Raw genomic sequence first — 20,267 nt, forward strand, 5'->3', positions numbered from 1 at the left:
TTCTGGGGTACAGAAACATGGCGGTGCAACATGGTGGATTCTGTTGACGAGGACCCGCTTCCTATTTAGATATAAACGTTTCACTCTAAGGTAAAGAAAACACAATGCTTCCTGTTTCCCTGTGATTGCACACAAAAGAAAACATACTAATTTTATCATACTCAATTTCTGGCAATGTATACCCCTAAAACCTACACACTAGACCTTCAAAATGGCACTGACTCTCCAGGAGGATCAACTGGGCTTTTAGTTTAAACATGTGTACAACACTAAGTGTGTAAATGTATTTGCGCAGGAGGATAAATTAAATTGTTTTCAGCCCAGTTGTTTTTTTTTTCCACCTCCAAAGCAATTAATTTTACCATCTACAATTTCCACAGCCCTTTAGGTATGTAACATTTTACTCTTGTTGTTTCCCTCACCAATTAATTTGATGCATAATCTTGATCTGCACAACTCAGGTTTAATTCAATTACATCTGAGCTGCTCACCACAGGTGCTCAGTCTTTTTGCACTCTTGGGACACATGATTTCAATTTAGGGTTTGTGAGTGTGTGTGTGTGTGTGTGAGGTGTTTCCTCGATCAGATTAAAAAATACGCGCTGGCACGAGGTTAGAAATCATTGATTTAACCCGACAGTAATACAAACACAAGTGTTTACCATCGACATACATCTTGAGCTTGCGTATGTTTGATTCACATGTATCCTTAACCTTCATATAATGTAATTTGGCTGCTGGTTTGGGCCGCACCCTTAACAAGGTCTGGAGGAAAAAAAAAATCCACGTCAATTGGCCTCCCCTCGCAGGCGTCACTCCACCTCGTCCCGCCTCCTCCTTGTCTTCTCCGGGCAGCAGACGTATATAAACACGCTGATCCATCTTCCTCCAGCCTACCCAGTAACATCATGATAACCATTACGTGGAGGCTCAGATGGGAGGGCGCAACAGCCTCAGATCGTGGCTGATTTCCACAGAAAACACCGAAAGAGACGCAGCCTTGGCTACTGACCCAGCACGCGCTGCATCACATTATGTCACCTGTTGTTCCCGTCGATGCACGGTGAGTCCTGCTTTGTCCTCTTAATACGCGAATGCAATATTCATTTCACGTGTTTTCGCTCCACAATATTTCCTTTTTTGTGCACTTCAGGATTGAAAAAACAAACAGGCCAATGATGAAGCAAAAAAACAAAAAACAAAAACAAAAACAAAAAAAAGAGCCATTAAACGAAAAGCGTGTAAAGGAAATTAAATGACATCCCCTTCCTTCTCTTCCTGCCTCGCCTGGAGGGGGAATGTTTATCATGTCGTCATGTTGATTTGAGAGAGAAGAGGTGAAAAAAAGAGCTTACTTTAGAGCAGGAGCATGGTCGCTGCACGGTATATGTGTCAGATATCAGAGGTCTTACGGCTTTATAACCTCCTGAGAGAAAACTTCGGTGCAGCAACAGGTGGCATGTTTTTTTTTTTTTTTTTTTTCCCGGGCCGGCGAAAGGCGAGATGCTGAGCTGAGAGGAGGAGATGGACGTGGAGGAAAAGTAGGGCGTCATTCAGCACCGAGACACTGGACAGCTCCCACATCGAGGGCATTTCTCCTGAGCGATCTGAAGGAAGAACAGGTTTATTTGACCCCTTTTAGAGCTCGTGTTGAAAAGCATGTTGACATGAATATTAACATTCAAATGCCTCCATTGGACTGTTTGTGAGCGGCAGATGCTTGAACCTGCAAGAGTAACACATTTGTTTTGAATCAATATTAAAATGACTCCGGTGAACATTATTGATTATCTCCTCTGGGGTCTCCTCTTGGTCTAAATAGAGTGTTGTCTCTGCTCAGAACTCCTTTCCCCCCACTTTACACTCCTCCTCTTTCCCTCCTTCCTTCCTTCCTTCCTTCCTTCCTTTCTCCCTTCCTTCCTCTTACTAAACTGTCCCCATCTTCCCATCCCCCTCTTCCACTGACTCCCAGTCTTGTTGCATAGCTACCAGCTCAGAAACATACTGGAGATGCAGGACAATCTGTCTGTCTCTTTTCTCTTTCAGTCCAAATGTGACTTATTGGAAGGAGAGCACCGAGTTGACGGTTTCCATTTTCTCCTTCTAAATGGGGTGTAATTGCAAATTGTGCACAGCTTGGGGGGTTTTCTGTTCATTGCATATGGTGAGTAGCGTTTATTCTAAGTGCTGTGCTGTGATCCTCTCCCCCCTCCTCCTCCTCCTCCTCCTCCTCATCCTCCTCCTGTCTCCCTCTTTTGAGAGGAGCTGAAAGGTTGGCATTACAACAACAAAGGAAGGATGGAATGTCAACAGGCTTCAGAGAGAAATGGGTTGAGGGAAACACAGAGATGGGAATTGCATGTAGTGCCTCCATCTCTGACATCTGAAGTTCACAACCTGTCAACATGCCGCTCGCTGCTCGTCGGGTGCTCTGCAACACCTGTGACACATGCATATCCTGAAATGCTCTGCAACTCTGGGGCGACAATGCAAAATCCATACATCATGTTGAAGGAGACTGGAGTGTGGTGTTACAACTCTTTCTCTTTGTATTACAGGTTGACGCAGTGGAGCTCCAAACACAAACGAGAGGACGCTTTAGCAAAGTGTTGAGTGGAAGACTAGTGATTTTGTTGTGACGCTGATCAAAGAACAACAAGTCCCAGTCTACCTCTCAGCACGAGCAGTGCTCTTCAGCCCGCTATGTCAGCTTTAACCTGCATGGCTCTTCAATTCAGAACTCACTCACACTTCAATGTAGGCATTGAGTTTTCCTGTTTATTCAGCATAAACAATATGCAACCTGCCATTGGAAAAAAATGCACTTAAAATGTGAATCATTCCTGCCTGCATGCCCCTGTGTGACTAGGTCTTAATGTTCAGCACTAGCAAAATTGCAATCAAAAGAACCATTTACGCAGGAATACGCATGCAACTGAATCACACACAATGAAAACTGCGTCAAAACCTCAGGGAAATATCGTAATAATGGCATAAAGCAACACAATTTGTATGTAACAAGCTGAAATATCCCAATGTTACTCATTTCACTTTCTTTCCAATCTTCTGTTCTACACTTCCAATTGTGCTGCATAAATGTAATTGTTCATCTAAATGTTCATTGTTCATTCATTAATCTGCACTGGACCTTATTCTAGTTTTTTATATTGGTGAAATAAAACCCAGCTGTTAAGCTTTTTTTGGTGTATTTCTGAATTTCCTCACATCAGCACAACGTGACAGCATTACATTTACACAGATCAGGTGCCAGTGGTGTAGTTGATGAGGTGGGTGTACTAATAGGCAGATGGGTAGGTTGGAGAGGAAGAACCAGGTATAATCTTCTATATATTCCAATGGCTTTTTGGCTAATAGCTGGGTAAACAGCAAGAAAAAGAGGTGGGTACACCTTGTATACCTGCGTATACCCTCCACTACACCACAGCCAGGTGCAGAGGAGATCCCAAAGAGCACAAAAGAAGCACTCTGGTCTATTTCGTTCTTGTTCTACTAACTAAACTCCATTCTTCACTCAAATGTATAACTCCTTTCAAATAAGATGGCCTGCTGCCAGAAAGCTTTACTTAAGGCTGTACTATGTGCAACGCTTTGAGTACTTAGAGGACAAAATACGCGTCAGCAATAAATAAGACGTGTGGCCTTCGGTGGCTGCCTTAGTCACTGTAATGGACAGTGGACAGCACTATCTTCCGGTAGTGCTCCTGATGTGGGGATAAGTTGGTTTAAAACAGTGGGTTTGGGGATCCTCCACCAGAAAATGTTGAGCATTCTTGCATTTCTTGCATTCTGGTGAATTTTTAGGCACCAAATTGTGCCTTTTCTGCATCAGTTTAAGGTGTAAATGTCTTTCACTCTTCTATTTTCATGTTTTCAATTGTAGGGAACAAATACTCGTGTCCCCTGCATCCCTCCACAAGTTTGAGTGACCTTGTGAAAGAAGTGCAGCCAGCAGGAGAGGTCAATAGGGTTGTATAAGAATACATGATTGCATGCAACTATCAAATGGTGAAAATATCACAAAAACAAAGCGAACACTGGCACTCCAAGATAAATTCTCATTTCACGTGGGCAAAAATAAACAGAAAAAAACGTGTTTCGGCTACAAAGCCATTATCAGCGTAATTCATCGGTGCATGCCAGTGTTCTGTTTGCTTTTGGATCCTTGCCCCAACCGTGCACCTCTATATATATTGTTTTTAAGATTTTTGGAGCTCTCTGCACTTTTATTTTTCATCATAAAAATCTAACAAAACCAACTATGCAGCCAATCATCCTAATTATTAAAGGAAGTGTTGGGAGGTTGACCTCACCATCTGCATGGTGGCTAACAAATTAAGCATTCAGTGTGAACTCAGTGGCAGTGCTGGGGGCCCAGGAGGATCAGAAATGATTAGGGAGTGAGTCTCTTTCACAGTGTCCATTTCTTTTTTGTACGTTTTTTATTACACTTCACTGCCAGTATTTAGTCTGTTTGGGGTGGATGCTGAGCTGCCTTTTCTGAGCTTTGATTAATATCAGTGAACATAGCTGAGCAAATATGACATATCTACAGTCACTAAGAAGACACAGGTCTGACAGAAAATGCTTTCTGCTCCAGCACTGGTATAACAGCTGACATGTAAGAAAATAAATAGTAACAGACACAGATATAAAAATATAAGACTTCATGACGCCTCAGTATTTTGTCACATTCAACCAGTTGTGCTTAACATGTAAGACACAGTGGAGGTGAGTACAATTATTTCTTATAAAGGGGGAATTAAAAAGGATTGGATGAAAATGATGATAAAGGCTGAAGGCTTCAGACTTCAAAATGTGAAAAAAACACCCACATATACTCTACCTGCCTCTCCCTTCTCCAGGATACCTGCATGAGTGATCTCACAGGATCCCCATTTTTGGTACGCATGGCCAACAGGGTGTTAAGAACAGAGAGTGAAGTCCACCTCAAATGAAAAGAAATCTTTAAAAAAAGGCACTGTAAATGCCTTAAATGTTGTCAGATAAATACAAAGTAAAGATTGTTGGATTTACAAACATAGAAATCCAGAGCTGACATGAAGCCAACATGTTAGATTCACTTGAATGACGAATCATCGTCATCTCCGCTGACACGAACGTGAAAATCAATAATGTCACCGTATCCTGTTAATAACAGACAACGCTTCCACTCAGAAAAGCTCTCAGGGTTTTAATTTTATATTCACCATGGCTGGTCTCATTCACACTGCACCCTGTAAGTCTCCAGATTGGCGGCATGCTGGTTTTTCATATATAAAAAACAGGGACTGGCTTGTGTTGCTAAGCAACACAAAAGAGTCAAGTGCATTTGTTTATTGGCCAATAGGAAAGCAGACAAAGTTTCAAGGTTTTCGAGGAAGGTCCTGTAATAATGTAACTTGCAGAGAAAATAGAGCGGAGGATTCTCTAACCTTTCGGATATTTGTATGAGTTTATAAATAGTGTTGCATAAATATGTTTCCCTCCTCAAAGTTCAGAACAGCTGCAGCTGCCTGGTAAAGGTAAAAGGGTTCATCTGAACATGGGTATTTCTGAAAATTGAAAAACAGTTCATTTTAAGGAGTACTGTTGGCTGTAGCCCCTTACAGAACAGAGAAAGAGGCTCTACACATTTAAAAAGTACCGAGTTAGTCAGCAGTGAATTTTAAAATTTCATCATGCACTCCCGCCACAGTCGGGACTTTTGTTTTGTTTATTAGTGCAGTGGCTGTTCAAAACACAACCGTTAGGAACGGGATGATTGCTTGGCCTGTTGTAGCTTTCTCAAGAACGGCTCATACAAGCAAGTCAACACTCAACACTGTGCTTCTGTGGGTCCTGAGCTATACATCCAGGCCTCAAACAGCCAGAGATTCATTATAATGTTGAGAAAAGACAGATATAGAATTATGTTGGTATTCTAACTTATTGTCCTCCGAAATAACAAACGAAAATGCACAAAAGAACTTTAAAAATATGTAACTCATTGGAATTACGAGCTGTGTTCTTCTACTTCAGAGACAAACGTTGTACTACTACATTTACCTGACAGAGAAATGTTACTGGTTATGTGGCAGATTCAGATTTTATGCAGAAAATACCGCCGAACAATTAAAGGTAAAGTGGATACGATTTAGGGAGATTTTGGTGCATCTAGTGTTGAAGATTGCAGATTGAAACATCTGAAACTTCTCCTGGTTAGAGTTCAGTTTTCATTGTCTAGGAGGTTTTGTCCAGCCAGAGTGATGATTACTGACTGGTATCATATGAAACTAAGACCTGAGGATTCCAGTGGCACCAACCATATCATGCTAGCTTCCCAGTAAGAGGGCTAAATAATGTTCCAACGTTAGGATAAATTTTGGTGATTGAAAAACGACATGGCCTTTAAACAGAGGACCCTGTGGGGTCATTTGGCTTCTGACCTCAAGATATCTGAATAAAAGTGGGTTCTGTACTTGTGAGTCTCCCCCTCACAGATTTGATTCCTAATTAAGACAATCTGGTAAGACTTGCTTTACCTTGTCAATATGGACTTCATAATTGTTTTATAATGCAATATAATAGTAGAGCCCATAAGTCCCGCCCCTGCTGCAGCACTGTTTGCTTGTTTGTTCATATCGAACATGTTGAATGTCCAAATTGCACCAAAGTCAACAATGCACATCCTTGGGTCCCGCGCAAAACACCCACCAAGTGTGACATAGATTGGATTAAAAATAAAAAGGACACACGCACTCACATACATACACACATTCCTAATTCTATAGTTAGATAAAGAAACAGATCAAAGGGACAAAACATGTTGCTCTCCAGCCTTTTGGGCCCCCAGCACTTCTGCCACCCACAGGATGGGGACAGGATCACAGATCACAGCCGTCACCAGGCACATATGGTGCTGTATTTTTCCTATTTAGCTTGAATTAAAAAAAACCAAAGCTCCCCTGACCTTGTGAGACAACATGGCTTCACAGTCAAAGATACTTAATAATTATTATGTCTGAGCACTGAAAGCAGTTGCCAAGAGTCCAGGCAGATGGTTTCATGAAAGAAAGAGAAATGCTAGAAAATAGTGATGGATGTGTAAAAGGAAGTGCACAACAGGTGACAAATTGCATCAGACACATTCTCAAGAGCACAGACCTTGTGTAATGCATGTACTCCCTCCTCGTTGTTATTACTATCTGGGCACCCAGCCTGGCGTGATGGTATGCCAACTGTTCCCCCGCTGTCTGTACTGGCACCCGTCAGCAGCACCCTGGAACCTCGGAGGGACTCTGGGGGAGGGAGAGGCAGTCCGCAGTCAGCATGTGGCTACATGTGTGGTCAGGAGGAGCAGGAATCAGAGTGTCTGCTCCTCATCAAAGCCGAGCTGACATTTGATGAGCCGTCACTGATCAGCCCTGTTATCAGACATAAGCTCCACCTCATGGCAGATTGTGCTTGGTATTAAATAACAACAGATATCGAAGAAGGGTCACCTCTAATATCTTTTTGTCGACGATAAATAATTTACGAGACTGAAAGACAAAATAACAGCTGCTTACAGAAAATAGAGGGAACATATTTATTAAGAAATAGAGGCCTTTTCCACGATTAATGTGTGCGGCATCTTGATGGAAACACATCTTTTGTTTGAAATTAACTTAAAATTATGGTTAACAGAAAACGCAATTATCCTCCATGTGCAATTGGTGTATATTGTTTGTACATATTTTATTTTATTTTTTTCTAGACTGTGAGTTGTTGGCACCTTGTAACTTTATGTTACCATTTTGCACCTTGTTTTTTTTATTTACTTAACACCTTGTTTTTTATTATTCAATAATTTTTTTATATTTGTAATTTTTTTTTTTACTATGTTTTACTATTATATTGTTTCTTTTATCCTGTACCCCATAGCTGCTGTAATACTGCAAATTTCCCACTGTGGGACTAATAAAGGATTATTTTATCTTCTCTTGTTGTCATTGATTTCAAGTATTTCATGTTATTTTGTGAAATGTGCTCAGTCATATGAACACTATTGCTATCCTGTTAATTAATTACATGTGTATTTGATGTGTATAGCTTTATGTGTATAGTTGTCATTACATCTGCCCAGTGACATTCATTGTGAACGGGCCTACCAGGCACAGGTCCAGGGGCCCAAAGTGTAAGGGCCCCTCTCCCTGCCTTCACCTGCTAAAAGTCACTAAAATTAATGTATCGACCAACAAGACACTCAAAAGGACCATGAAAAGATGCAAAGGAACCACAACAAGAAAAAATAACCACAAAGATAAATAAAATAACCCCTAAAGACAAAAAATTACCTCAAAATGACTACAAAGACCCGCAAACCACAAAAAGATGCAAGAACAAAAAAAACTCAAAACCACCAAGCCTGTGTCTTGCCCCTCAGAAGGAGAGATGATGGGGCCTTTAGCATATCTGAGTCCAGGGGCCCGTCTCATAATCCACCCATACCAAGGACTACAGCTGAAAATTCACCAAGATGGAGAAAACTGGCATATTTACACAAATGTCTATTGATGTGCACTGTCCCTGTTATTTTAAACTGTATAAATAAATAAAACTACATAAACAAATCAGGGGCACAACCAAGAATAATAAAGTAATTGATAAGGATTATGACTGTACTTTAGTAAAATAACTAATACCACACTGAAAAAAATACTCTGTTAACAAAAGCACTAAATTCATTATTATGTAAGTCATCATTTTTGAGAAGCTGGAACTATGAAATCAAAATATATCAAAAAAGCTGCCAATTCATTCTAATCAGTCGACTCATTTCAGCAGAATTTGTATTTTGTATTTTCACATGGACTGTTGGCTAAAAACCTTAATTTGTTAAATACTTAGTAATGAAAGTTTCCACATAAATATAGTGGAATAAAAATGACAGCAGAAGTAGAAAGTGGCATGAGATGTAAACACTCAAGTAAAAGTAAATGTACACTGTTAATCTGTCTCATTCAGTGCTATAATATTTTTTGTTTTGTAATGTATAAATTGTTAACAACATAAGAGTGCTTTTGAAAGTTGGAGGCCAAACTGCATAGTTTATTTAAATATGTGTCTTAGTTAGTTATCTGACTATTGCATTTTACAAGATGAAAAAGGGAGCTTTGGATAAAATAGCTCTGAATTCAACGCCTTTCACAAAATGTACATAGAGTAGGTACATAGAGTATCCATTCATTGTTCTTCAGTATTCAGCAGCTTCAGAGAGGTCGAGGACAAACCTCTCTTCGCTAAAGTTATTTTATAAAGAGGGGAATTTTACATTCAGTCACATGGTCAGTGTACAGCACCCACATATGTTTCTAACAATGTTCAAATTCTAAATGGGTCAATTGTGCCGCTGTAGCAGTAATTGACACAGTCTGTACATGGATAAGGACATGTACTGGAGGCCGCTTGGTCAGAGCCTTGAATTATGAATTATACCTAAATGTTTAACATGCCATTAAAGGGACAGTTCCCATTTTTTGAAATGGGGTTGTATGACGTACTTATTCAGAGTCAGTGTTTTACCTCTGGTAGATGGCGATTTGTACACCTCCAGTTTGAAGAAGCAGGCTGGTGCCGTGGATGTGCGTCAGCAACAAAACGAATTTTGGTCACCTATAAAAAAGTTTCATAAAAAAGAAAATCAGTATCCGTTGAAGTGAATGCTTTGTTGACGATATTTTCACTGCTTTACCTTGCTGAAAGATTTCCAACGGGGAATCGAAGCGGTTCTATTGTTCTCTTCAAAGCCAGGCTTCATTGAGAAAAACGGTAATTTAACATCAGAAGCTGCTGGTCTGCTGGTGCCTCGTTCAGTTTGTTAGCGTTATTGTATGACTTTTTGAAGAAGAATTTCACCGATATTAAGACAGTCCTCACATAAAACTAGGCCGTCTCTGCAGTAGCGGTATGCAAATACTTACGAAATTGGTGCTACATGACCAGAGAAAACAGAGAAAAAGGACAGTTTTTGTTCAAGAGTTAGAAAAGCTACGACTACCACAATGCATTGCGTAATGTGGGCTGGTCCAAGTAAATCAATGGCATCTGGTGATCTCGTATTACAGTGAAATGGTAAGTTAAGGCAAAAGAATGTGAGTTGCTCCTGCAAGCTGGGGGGCGTGCCACCTGAAATCTACTGTAGTTAATACATTAACAATGGAAAAGTACCTCATACAACCCCACTTCAAAAAATCTGAACTACTCCTTGAGGTAAGAGAAGCACTGCGGGATGACATCAGACTGCAGAATATGCTAATCTACAAAAAAAGCGTTTGCTATTCAATTAAATTAATGTACAACCATGGGGGTGCGTATTGACACAAATGAACAAAATATCGACTGCAACACAATCAGCATTTTACAAATCATCAACAAGAAATAATTTTCAAGCAGCTTTGTTTTACGTTCATAAAAATGTCTCAGATTATATTTACAGAACAAAACATATTAAGGGTCACAATGAACAATATTTTGAGGCCTGAATATACCATATCACATCATTCATTTTTTTGGCAAATAATTAAGACATGAGTCCAAAATACTAGACAATGTTGGTAGCCAATTTTGAACTACATAAATAGTGTGTAGCACAAACACAGCTGAAACAACTTAACATCGACATCAGTATTTTTCATATATTATCATAATGTAGAAAACTTGTAGTTTACAGGATGAAACTGAACAGAAATATGATACATGACTTTTTTTTTTTTTTTTTTTTTTTTATAGAATTATCTGTGTTTTATATCCATGTTTCGAGCCGGTCAGGTCTCATCAGTGCCGAAACACTTCAACTGAAATTCACTCTGATGGTAAAATGAGCACACTGGTAAAATGAATATGACTTCTATATTCAACAGACTGAGGCCCACTCAGTGACACACATAAAGCACAGCAGACAAGTTTTGCCAAAACGTAACCATCAGCACAGCCAGAAATTCCAGATGAAATAAATAGCACAGGCATATAAAAGTGAAATGAAATACGAGTAAAACACAGAGGTATAGGTAAGAAAGCTTAATTATTTTTAGTTTGATGTGTTGCTTACAAAAAGTATGAATTTGGAGTTTGAAAGTTGCACTATACAAGTGGGATTTAACCAAAACAAACGTCTAGCTCCATTTCATCTGCTGGGCTATACAACTGGTCTCAGATCTGCTTTATTTACATTGATAAGGGACCCATTAGTCATACATTAAGGTCAACGTAAAATTGAGAATCAAAAACTAAGATGTCTTGTGGTGTGAGAATTAAAGAAGCCAAAAGGCCAAAAAAATTGAAAAAATAAAAAATAAAAAAATAAGACGGGGTTTTTGATCTTCGGCACATTGCCTCCCGCTGGAGGAAAACTGGAAACACTTTCACAGGTAACGACTGGTCGGATCAGAGATGAGCCGTCAGCGGAAGATGAAACAGTCAGTACTAGGTGGTCTTCACCAGATCGTAGACGTGGATGTGGACGTCGTCATCATATTTGATGTAGTATACTGTGGGCTTAGCTGGGACCTGGTAGATGACCAGGCCTGTCCTCTTCAGACCGTTATCTGTGACATACTCCACCTGTTTACCCACGAGGCTCTCTGGCTCCTCACCTGGCTTCCTGTCTGCTGGCAGCAGGTGTTTGTTCTCTGGGTAACAGACAGATAAACAGCAGCTGGATAAGTAATAATAAGATCAGTTTAAATACAGGGTTCCTGCAGCTTACGGCAAGTTAGATTTATGACTTATGAAGACTCTTTAAATGTCACTGGAAGCTAAATTTAATACCAATTTTACACTAACCAAAACTGGAAAAAAAAAAATTAACTTCAAAATACAACATTTTTGATCAAGTTAAAAAGTTAGATAATCTGCTTAAAATGTTAAAACTTTCTAGAGTCAAACACATGCAAAACAAAGACCATATGTTCCTCAAGTATCCATTTGGTTTATCTTGTTCATTTGTCATTTCATTGGACGTGTCCTCCCGATGTCTTTGCATTTTGAGACTTTTGAAAGATTGATTAACAACATTTTAAAACTATTAAGGCCTTATTTTTTTTAGATGATTGTATTAAATGCCTTTTCGACTATTTAAGGATCTACGGGAACCCTGAACAAGAGCAAGACATTTCTTCTTTTATATTTTTTAAAGGAATACTTCACCCACACAAATCACCATTTGTACTCACCCAATGTTAAATTGAATTTGTGAAAAACCGAACAACAAAAAACCAAATTGGAGTCAAAAAGGACTGCGTTTAACAACAAAACTATATCCAAAAGCTCTGTTTACAAAGAGACACAACTCGTGCAGTATAATTCAAGTCTCACTGATCCAGCTGTCTGCTCAGTACTTCCTAAACACATGCATTTTTGGTAAAACCTCACTACACGGGGTTCCCACGCTTTTTCATGGACACAAATTCAAAAGTTTTCCATGACTTTTCAAAGACCCATGATAATTTTTTTTTCTTGCCCCACTTCACCATTCAAACACAATTTCAGCTGGCTGGCAGACATGAAGGCAGAGGCGGGACATGGGGAGAAAACCTACCGTCACATCTTAAATGTACAAATGCTATATATTTATATTTATGTTTATATTTATATATTAAAATCATAGTACTTTCTTTTTTAACATTATTTTTTGGCATTTTCGCCTTTATCAGATAGGACAGATTAATAGCATGAAAGGGGGAGAGAGAGAGTGGGGATGACATGCAGCAAAGGGCCTCGAGCGGGTATCGAACCTGAGGCTGCTGCGGCAATGACACTGCCTTTATTCATGGGGCACCTGCTTTATCCACTCAGCCACTGACACCCGAGACAAGTACTTTTGAGACAGACCATCAAAGATGGATAATAAAATTTATATTAAATTCAATTTAAATATTTCGTGTTGTCCTTGGAGGTCATTCTGCCCCAAATGAAATCTTTTGCTGTCAAAATATGTTTGTTATACTTATGTAAACAAGGTCTATCGGCCCTTAATTCCAAAATGAAGGGAAAAATGTGCGGTAATGGGTTGGACTGAAGTAAGACTAAAGGTGTAACACAGAATTGATTGACAATCTATACAATATGCTTTAAATAACAGTCAAACCAGGCGGGGTCATTTTGACCCCAGAGGAAAGGTGTATAGCAATCGGAAGAACATTACGAGGTTTAACAGAGTATATTACTAAGTGCATGGTATTTAGTGTTTTTTTTTTTTTACCGTGGTATCAAATTGAGTATCTAGAATCGTGGAATTTCACCAGTATTTGTATTAACTATTTAATTAAACATATCGTAGGGTACTGATACGTGAATCATTATTTCGTGGGTGAAGCATTCCTTTAAGCAGTTAAAGTTTATACACGTGCAAATAAAACCCTGCAAGTTTAAGATAGTAAATAATCTACAATTTGAAGCTGAACTTTATCCCCTACCTAACATGCTTGCTCCACTTAATTTGTTCACCTCCCCTTGTTTCACCAAATTCCTTGCAGATAGCATTGTCTCTTCATATTAAAAAGTGTCCATAACAGCAAATACTCTCTTACTATTGAATCAAGCAGAAACTGCACAAAATGTTCAGGGGAAAAAGAAGGCGGAATAGAGATTGGAGTGTTTTGTAATTCTAACTATGTAAATTTGTCCTGCTCTCTTCCTCCCACCTTTCCAGGAGCATCTGAAATATGAAACACTGACAGCTTCATGCACACAAACAGTAAATCTCTCTTTACTCTACCTGATTCGGGTAGGACACGTAGATCTCCGTCTTTATAGTCGTCCCACAACTGGTACATATACAGCACTGGGTCCTTCTCGTAGGTGATGTAGTACCAGTGGGTCATGATGGGGGCTCGGGACAGCACCATGCCTCGCCACTCGTTTTTCTCGCCATCCTCCTTCTCAAACAGATGCTCCACTGCCCGGCCCACCAGCTCCTCCGCCCCGGGAGGCACCTTGATTTTATTGTTCACTGTGGGAAGAAGATACTTTGTTGAGTTTACTGTAAAACTTTATAGATCCCAGTATAGTGGGTCATTAAAATATTATTATGCTATTCTAGGATGCAGGACTAGAACAAAATTTATGAGTATCAAAATTATGAGATCTGCTGCAAATGATATCAGCCCATTAAATGGTTGTTATCAGTGTCATTGGAAGCATGGATTTACAGTGATATGGCCCAATTCCACCTCCTGTACTAATGTTTATATTAGGCGACAACCCCTGGTGGCTGTTGTACCTGTGATGGGAGCAGAGTCAGGTGATGGAGGCCAGATGGATGGATGAGTCAAAAAAGCACAGGACTTTAACCCAGGAGACCGCTGTTTGTGTCCCCTGTGAAACTATTTTAACATTTCAACTGATGCATGTAGGCTGACTTACCTTGCGTAGTTAACTTACATTACGTATGTAACGCAGGCGAAGTTATGTATACAACTTAAAGGTCCATTGTGTAGGGGTTAGGGGCATTTTTTGGCATAAATGGTATAAAATACTCATAACTATGTTTTTTATTAGTTTATAATCCCCTGAAAATAAGAATCTTTGTTTTCGTGAGCCGTTTATATCTAGGCTACGCACTGAGCAGTTACTCTTGCGTGGCGTCCGCCATGTTGTTTCTACAGTAGCCCAGAATGGACAAACCAAATACTTACTCTAGATAGTGCAAATTTGCATTTTCACATCTGCCGCAATAGTTCTCCTTCACACTTGGCACACGGGAGAAGTTTCAGTTGGCTGCAATGTGCAACCTCACCACCAGATGCCACTAAATCCTACACACCAAACTTTCAGGTCAGTACTGCTCAGATTATTGTACTGTTAAGTCGGTATTGCACAGCTGAAAAAATGAATAATGTATAAATTATGGGGTTATAGCTGCTGATGGGTAAAATAAGTCCAAGGCCCAGCCTATTGATTCAGAGCGTCTACCACATGGAGGAAGAATTGAAAAGTTTGATGACCACAGGCAGAAATGACTTCCTGTGGTGCTCCGTGGTGCATCTCGAAGTAATGACTCCTGCTCTGAATGTACTTCTGAGCTTGACCAGCACATCATGGAGTGGGTGTGAGACATTGTTCAAGATGAAAAATTATTAGAAATAGTATAATCTTATCTTACAAGACATAGAATATTATATTATCATCTACCAATACTGACAAAGGGAGATGTTTCAAATTGACCAGAACAAAAATTAATGAATGATGTAACTAATTCTTCTCACAAAATTAGTCCAGTATCACGTGGGCTGATGTGTTCCCACTGTCAGTGTTATCAATCCAAGTGTTGACGTCACATTATTGCATTATTGATTGGCTATCAAGCACTAAATAAGTGTTACGTTTCATGATTCTGTCGGGCAACACCGTGTTGTATTTATAACAGAGCTGGGCAGTATATTAACATTATATCAATATTGTGATATGAAACTAGATATTCTCTTCGATTTTGGATATTGTAATATCGTAAGGGCTGCGTTACAGTAAAGTTATGTCATTTTTTGAACTTACCACAATGTTTTCGCTGTGTTATTATTTGCCTTTACCCACTTAGTTATTATATCTACACTACTGATGATTTTTTTGTCAAAAATCTCATTGTGTAAATATTATGTCAAAGCACCAACAGTCAGCCCTTCAATATCGTCACAGTATCAACATCGAGGTATTTGGTCAGAAACATGAATGATATTTGCACAACATTGGCAACGATAGTCACCACAGAGTAGAGAGTATAAGAAAAACAAAAAGTTAAACTTGAAACAAAATCCTTAGAAAAGGCAAAGTGTGAGTTACTACACAGCATAAATGTGACCAGAGTAGTTACCATAATAAAAAACAATTATAGATAAAAAATTAATTTAAAGAAATACTGCTTCTCGCTGCTTACAATACACACACAAAGCAAAAATATGTCCATGATTGGAGAAAGATGTCGTCACACTCACCGACTTTCTCTGACAACACCTGCAGGTTGGACACCCGGCTGTCTTTGAAGAGCTCAATGCCGTACACGCAGTCAAAGCCGTCATATTTGACCATGTAGAGGGAGCTGTTCACAGTGAGGCGCTCCAGAACGGTGCCTTTCCACTTTGTCACGTTACCCTTCTCCCTCCAGGTGTGCTGAATCCTTCGACCCAGCAGGTTGTCAGGGTCTGGGCTCAGGGTCGACGCCGAGCTCTCACTCAGCTCTCCACTGCTACGCTTCCTGCAAACACGGAGGGAAGGAAGTCCGCATACGTTTTTATACATTAGTTACAAATCTGAAGTATGAGGAACATTTTTGATGCACTTTATGAGATGTTCAGTCAATAGCAGTGTTGTTTTTGGGGTTTTTGTATGACTGACAAGGTCTGTAAGCTTTGAAATAAACTTTATCAAATGTGCTGTTGTCCCAAACAGTGAGGACTCTAGTCTACAGAAATATTACATAAGCATACAAAAACATAAGCTTAAAACTTGTTTTAGTGTCTCTAAACTTGCCATTACTATTATGAACATGATAGGGTACCTTCACCAAGTGCTTACAAATATGGTGTAGAGAAGAGGGCAGCAAATAATCACAGAGAAGCTTTTTCTGAGCCAACAGTACTTTAAAATGACAGCAAAAATATCTCTGTTCATCCATTAGTCAGCTCAAATTAACTTAACTCATTGATATTATTTATAGTGCTTTTTTATGTGACAATGCCACAGGTCAGGCCCTCACATGCTGGGCAGACTCATTATAAAAGGCTGGTGTTGTGCTTACAAACACAAGCCGAAGGTGCATCATACTACAACTATTATCTAAGTATGAAGGCAAAATATGACAGACTGAATTACAAAGAACTGATCACAAAATAAACTTGTATTACAAAAACGTATTCAGTGTTATTAAATCTAAATTTAACACAGCTTCAATGAAGAGCTTCAACAACCAAGTAAAGAATATGAAAGACGTTAAACTCTAGATTGTTTTGGTGTGAGTTGCAGAATATTGTTTGCGACATATCGGCTGTAGAGATGTCTGCTTTCTCTCCAATACAGTGGAACTAGACGACACTCGGTTTGTAGTGCTCAAAGCGACGAAAAAATGAACAAATTAAAAAAAAGTTTGGAAAATACCAGAAATTCCAGAAATTGTGACGCCGTTACTCAAAATAATTCACAGACCTTGTAGTGTGCAGTTTCATGTGGGAACTATTCTACCCAATAGTTAAAGTATTTATAGTTAATAGTATCCTCCTACTGAAGTACACCTGCCAACCGACCACTGCTGGAGTTGCAACAGTCTGAAATTTTAGCAGTATGATAAATGGTAAATGGACTGTGCTTCCAATGTGCTTTTTCTAGTCTTTTTTTCCACACTACATTGTCACATATACACACACACACACATTCACACAGTGGTGGCCGATGCTACCGTACAATGCAACACCTACTACGTAATAAACATTCATACGCAGCATCGTGGGCAATTTGGGATTCAGTATCTTTCCCAAGGATACTTCGACATGTTGCCGGGGATCAAACCGCTGACCTTCTGATTGGCGAACGACCCACTCGACCTCTGAGCCACAGCCGCCCCTACTGTCTCAGAAAATGTAATTGTCTACTTTATTACACAAATATTATAAATATTATTCTTACTATTATGAATATCAGTTACAATGACCCTTAAAGGAATGAAAAAGAAGGTTTTTTTGTCAGAACAAACGCTTATTAAAACTGAAACTTGAAACCATTTTAAAAAAGAAATTACGTGTAAAAATGTACACTGTATGATTACCATTAATTTTCAAACCACAGTATGCCGCTGCAACCCTAATCATCATGCAGAAGTAAGCATACATCTCCTGTTACGTCACTCAGCTCCACGGAGCTGGCTAACATTACAGCTCAGCTGAAGAGGCAGAAATTAATGTTTACATCTCACACTGTCAAGCATGCGAGCCTGTCGTCCATGAGTAGATGCTTGCTTCCTTTCGCACAGTGATGCAGTTGGTGGGTGTAGTTCAGTAGACAGAAAATAGTTCCTTTATGAAACTGCTCACAACAAGGTCTGTGGATTATTTTTAGTAACCAGGTCATGATTTCTGAAAAAAGACATTGTTGCTGAGTTTTTCAGATATATTTTTAGTTGCTTTGTAGGGCTCGACAGATTATCAGCCTGGCTGATTATTGTGGCTAATATCTGGCATTTTGCCGATTATCTGTATTGGCGTTTTATTTTAATGATCGCCGGTCAAATTAATCAGTTAAAAAAGTGCAAAGAAAGTGTCAGCATTAGAGCTTTTACTTTGTAAAACCTGAGACCTATTTTTATTTTTTTATTTAAAATTTCACTTGACTTTATTAAAAGAAGTTTCAAAACGTGTCAGGTTTGATTGAACATTTGCTAAAGGCAGGTTTTGTGTTGGAGTTTGTTATATTGCAAATTCTAAATACTGACAGAAAGATTTTCATTTTTATTGTAAATGCATATCGGTTCCAAATATCTGTTATGGGTTTCATTAACTACTAATAATCAGTATGAACCCTGAAAAACCAATACTGGTCAACCCCGAGCACTTTTGGGCGCCACAAGCCAAGTTCCCTCTAGTTTGATTATATTGAAGAGAAGGCAGACATCCCTATGGCCGATATCTCCAACACTTGGCAACTCACACCAAAACAACCCTGACTTATAAATAGAACAAGTAAGAGAAAAAAATGTGTATTTTAGTCTTGGGAGTGAACTTTCCCTTTAAAGCCACTGAGCTACAGATGAATTTAAGAGGAATACTGGATGGAGCTGTTGCAGGATGCAGGATGCTGTCATGCACTGTAACACATCAGAGTCAAAGGAGATTAATCAGACTTTCAGTGATCCTACCTGCCCCGTTTCTTTGACATGTTTCCATAAATTCAATCAACCCTGTGAGACACAAGACACATCAGTTAGTGACTGTAACAGGACCAGCTGACACTTACAACATCCACGAACCAAACATCTTACATTCATATTTTTTAAAATAGTTTTTTGCAGTTTATCTGAAACATTAGCTACTTATGTTGGCAGTGTGCTGTCCTGAGCTCAGTCAACCACAGCCATGCAAATTAGCCAACAGACCCGCATTACCGGATGTAAACAACATAACCGCGACCGGGCTAATGCTAACGCTAACTAACGTAGCTCAGTGCTAACAGAGACTACAGGTTATATATTTATACAGCTAACCTTATTGCTGATAAATGTGTAACTTCGCCGAGTCTAGCCGATTAAATGTCGACGTGTCGAGTGCAGCCAGAAATATGAAGCTACAGTGAGTCTATTAAAGGAAACAGCTAGCTAGCCAACATTAGTGAATCCTTTCAGTCACTGTTTATTTTAAATGAGTTACATTTCTGAGAATTTGGCTCCTGCATTTCTACACATAAGCTAGCCGAACAAAAGGAAATGCATCGCCATGTAAGCGCTGATTTTGCACACTGGTTGTAGCTTCTAGATTAACAGACAAAATAAGGACTGACCAGAGGAAATTAACTGACAGTTTTGATCCGATCGACAAGTTCAATAGGCGGGAGCCGGCAGGAGAAGCTGTTTGCCCTACCTGATCAATAATTTCACATGTGTTTGTCTTTGCAGAGCAGATTCCACCACCTAACTAACGTAGGCTGGATACACGGAAACGATCATCATTTATGGACTACAATCACCAGAAGGAATGCGCAGCTCGCAAAGCACTCTGGGATTCGAAGTCATTTTGTGTAATTCCTTTTGCTTTAATGCACCCGAACAACTTTGAGGGCGATCGTAATCACCATTACACAGCCAGGTGTTTTGTGTATTTTTGAGCAGTTTGATATTTGTATTATCAACATTTTGCTTTCCTTTAGATGTTCGAGAAATAACGAAGCTAAGCCTACAATTCCCATAATTCAGCACAGATCAAGCCCACATTTTCCCCTCAGTCGTCCGCCGCTGCACATTTGTAAGACTGTTTTCTTAACAGAAAGCAATACCAGTCGCAAACGCTAGATTTAACATCCTTTACCATTTAAAAACAAACTATTTAAGGGATTTAAGTAGGCTATGCAAAGACAGAGTTAATTTACCCTTTGAATCCTGAGCAAATTGACTTGACTTCTATGAAAAGACGGAAGGAAGGAAATAAACAGCTTATCAACGAATGATCCAAAACTTTGCAACAATTTGCTAACAATTATTTTATTTATTATTAATTATTTAGAATTCAAAATAGCAAAGAAGGACATTATTCAAG

General features: G+C 39.3%; 1 protein-coding gene and 1 long non-coding RNA gene across 3 annotated transcripts; one reads left to right on the forward strand and one right to left on the reverse strand.

Moving 5' to 3' along the window:
* Positions 1-333: 333 nt before the first annotated feature.
* On the forward strand, positions 334-3,198 carry LOC148188082 (uncharacterized). The gene is made up of 2 exons (XR_015778127.1): positions 334-1,063; positions 2,559-3,198. It is a non-coding gene; the product is annotated as an uncharacterized LOC148188082 (long non-coding RNA).
* Positions 3,199-10,420: 7,222 nt separating this feature from the next.
* LOC121951984 (spindlin-Z-like) lies at positions 10,421-19,712 on the reverse strand. Of its 2 annotated transcripts, none has more exons than XM_042498485.2 (5): positions 19,596-19,712; positions 18,878-18,919; positions 15,969-16,228; positions 13,757-13,990; positions 10,421-11,669 (listed from the first exon to the last, which is right to left on the reverse strand). In XM_042498485.2, the coding sequence occupies exons 2-5, from the start codon at positions 18,895-18,897 to the stop codon at positions 11,464-11,466; spliced, it is 720 nt and encodes a 239-aa protein (XP_042354419.1). In that variant the 5' UTR covers positions 18,898-18,919; positions 19,596-19,712; the 3' UTR covers positions 10,421-11,463. The 2 variants fall into 2 exon arrangements, with proteins under 2 accessions (XP_042354419.1, XP_042354420.1); XM_042498486.2 differs by having other exon boundaries at positions 19,516-19,666.
* Positions 19,713-20,267: the final 555 nt, after the last annotated feature.

The sequence above is a fragment of the Plectropomus leopardus genome, chromosome 12 (assembly GCF_026936395.1).
Source record: "Plectropomus leopardus strain MGB_pleo_1.0 chromosome 12, ASM2693639v1, whole genome shotgun sequence".
NCBI classification, from domain to species: Eukaryota; Metazoa; Chordata; class Actinopteri; order Perciformes; family Serranidae; genus Plectropomus; species Plectropomus leopardus.

Excerpts from the sequence above, each read along its gene's own strand:
- LOC121951984 (XM_042498485.2), bottom strand. The coding sequence starts at position 18,897 with ATGTCAAAGAAACGGGGCAG. Across the intron at positions 16,229-18,877 it reads ATGTCAAAGAAACGGGGCAG|GAAGCGTAGCAGTGGAGAGC; the intron begins GTAGGATCACTG and ends CCGTGTTTGCAG. Across the intron at positions 11,670-13,756 it reads ACGTGTCCTACCCGAATCAG|AGAACAAACACCTGCTGCCA; the intron begins GTAGAGTAAAGA and ends TCTGTTACCCAG.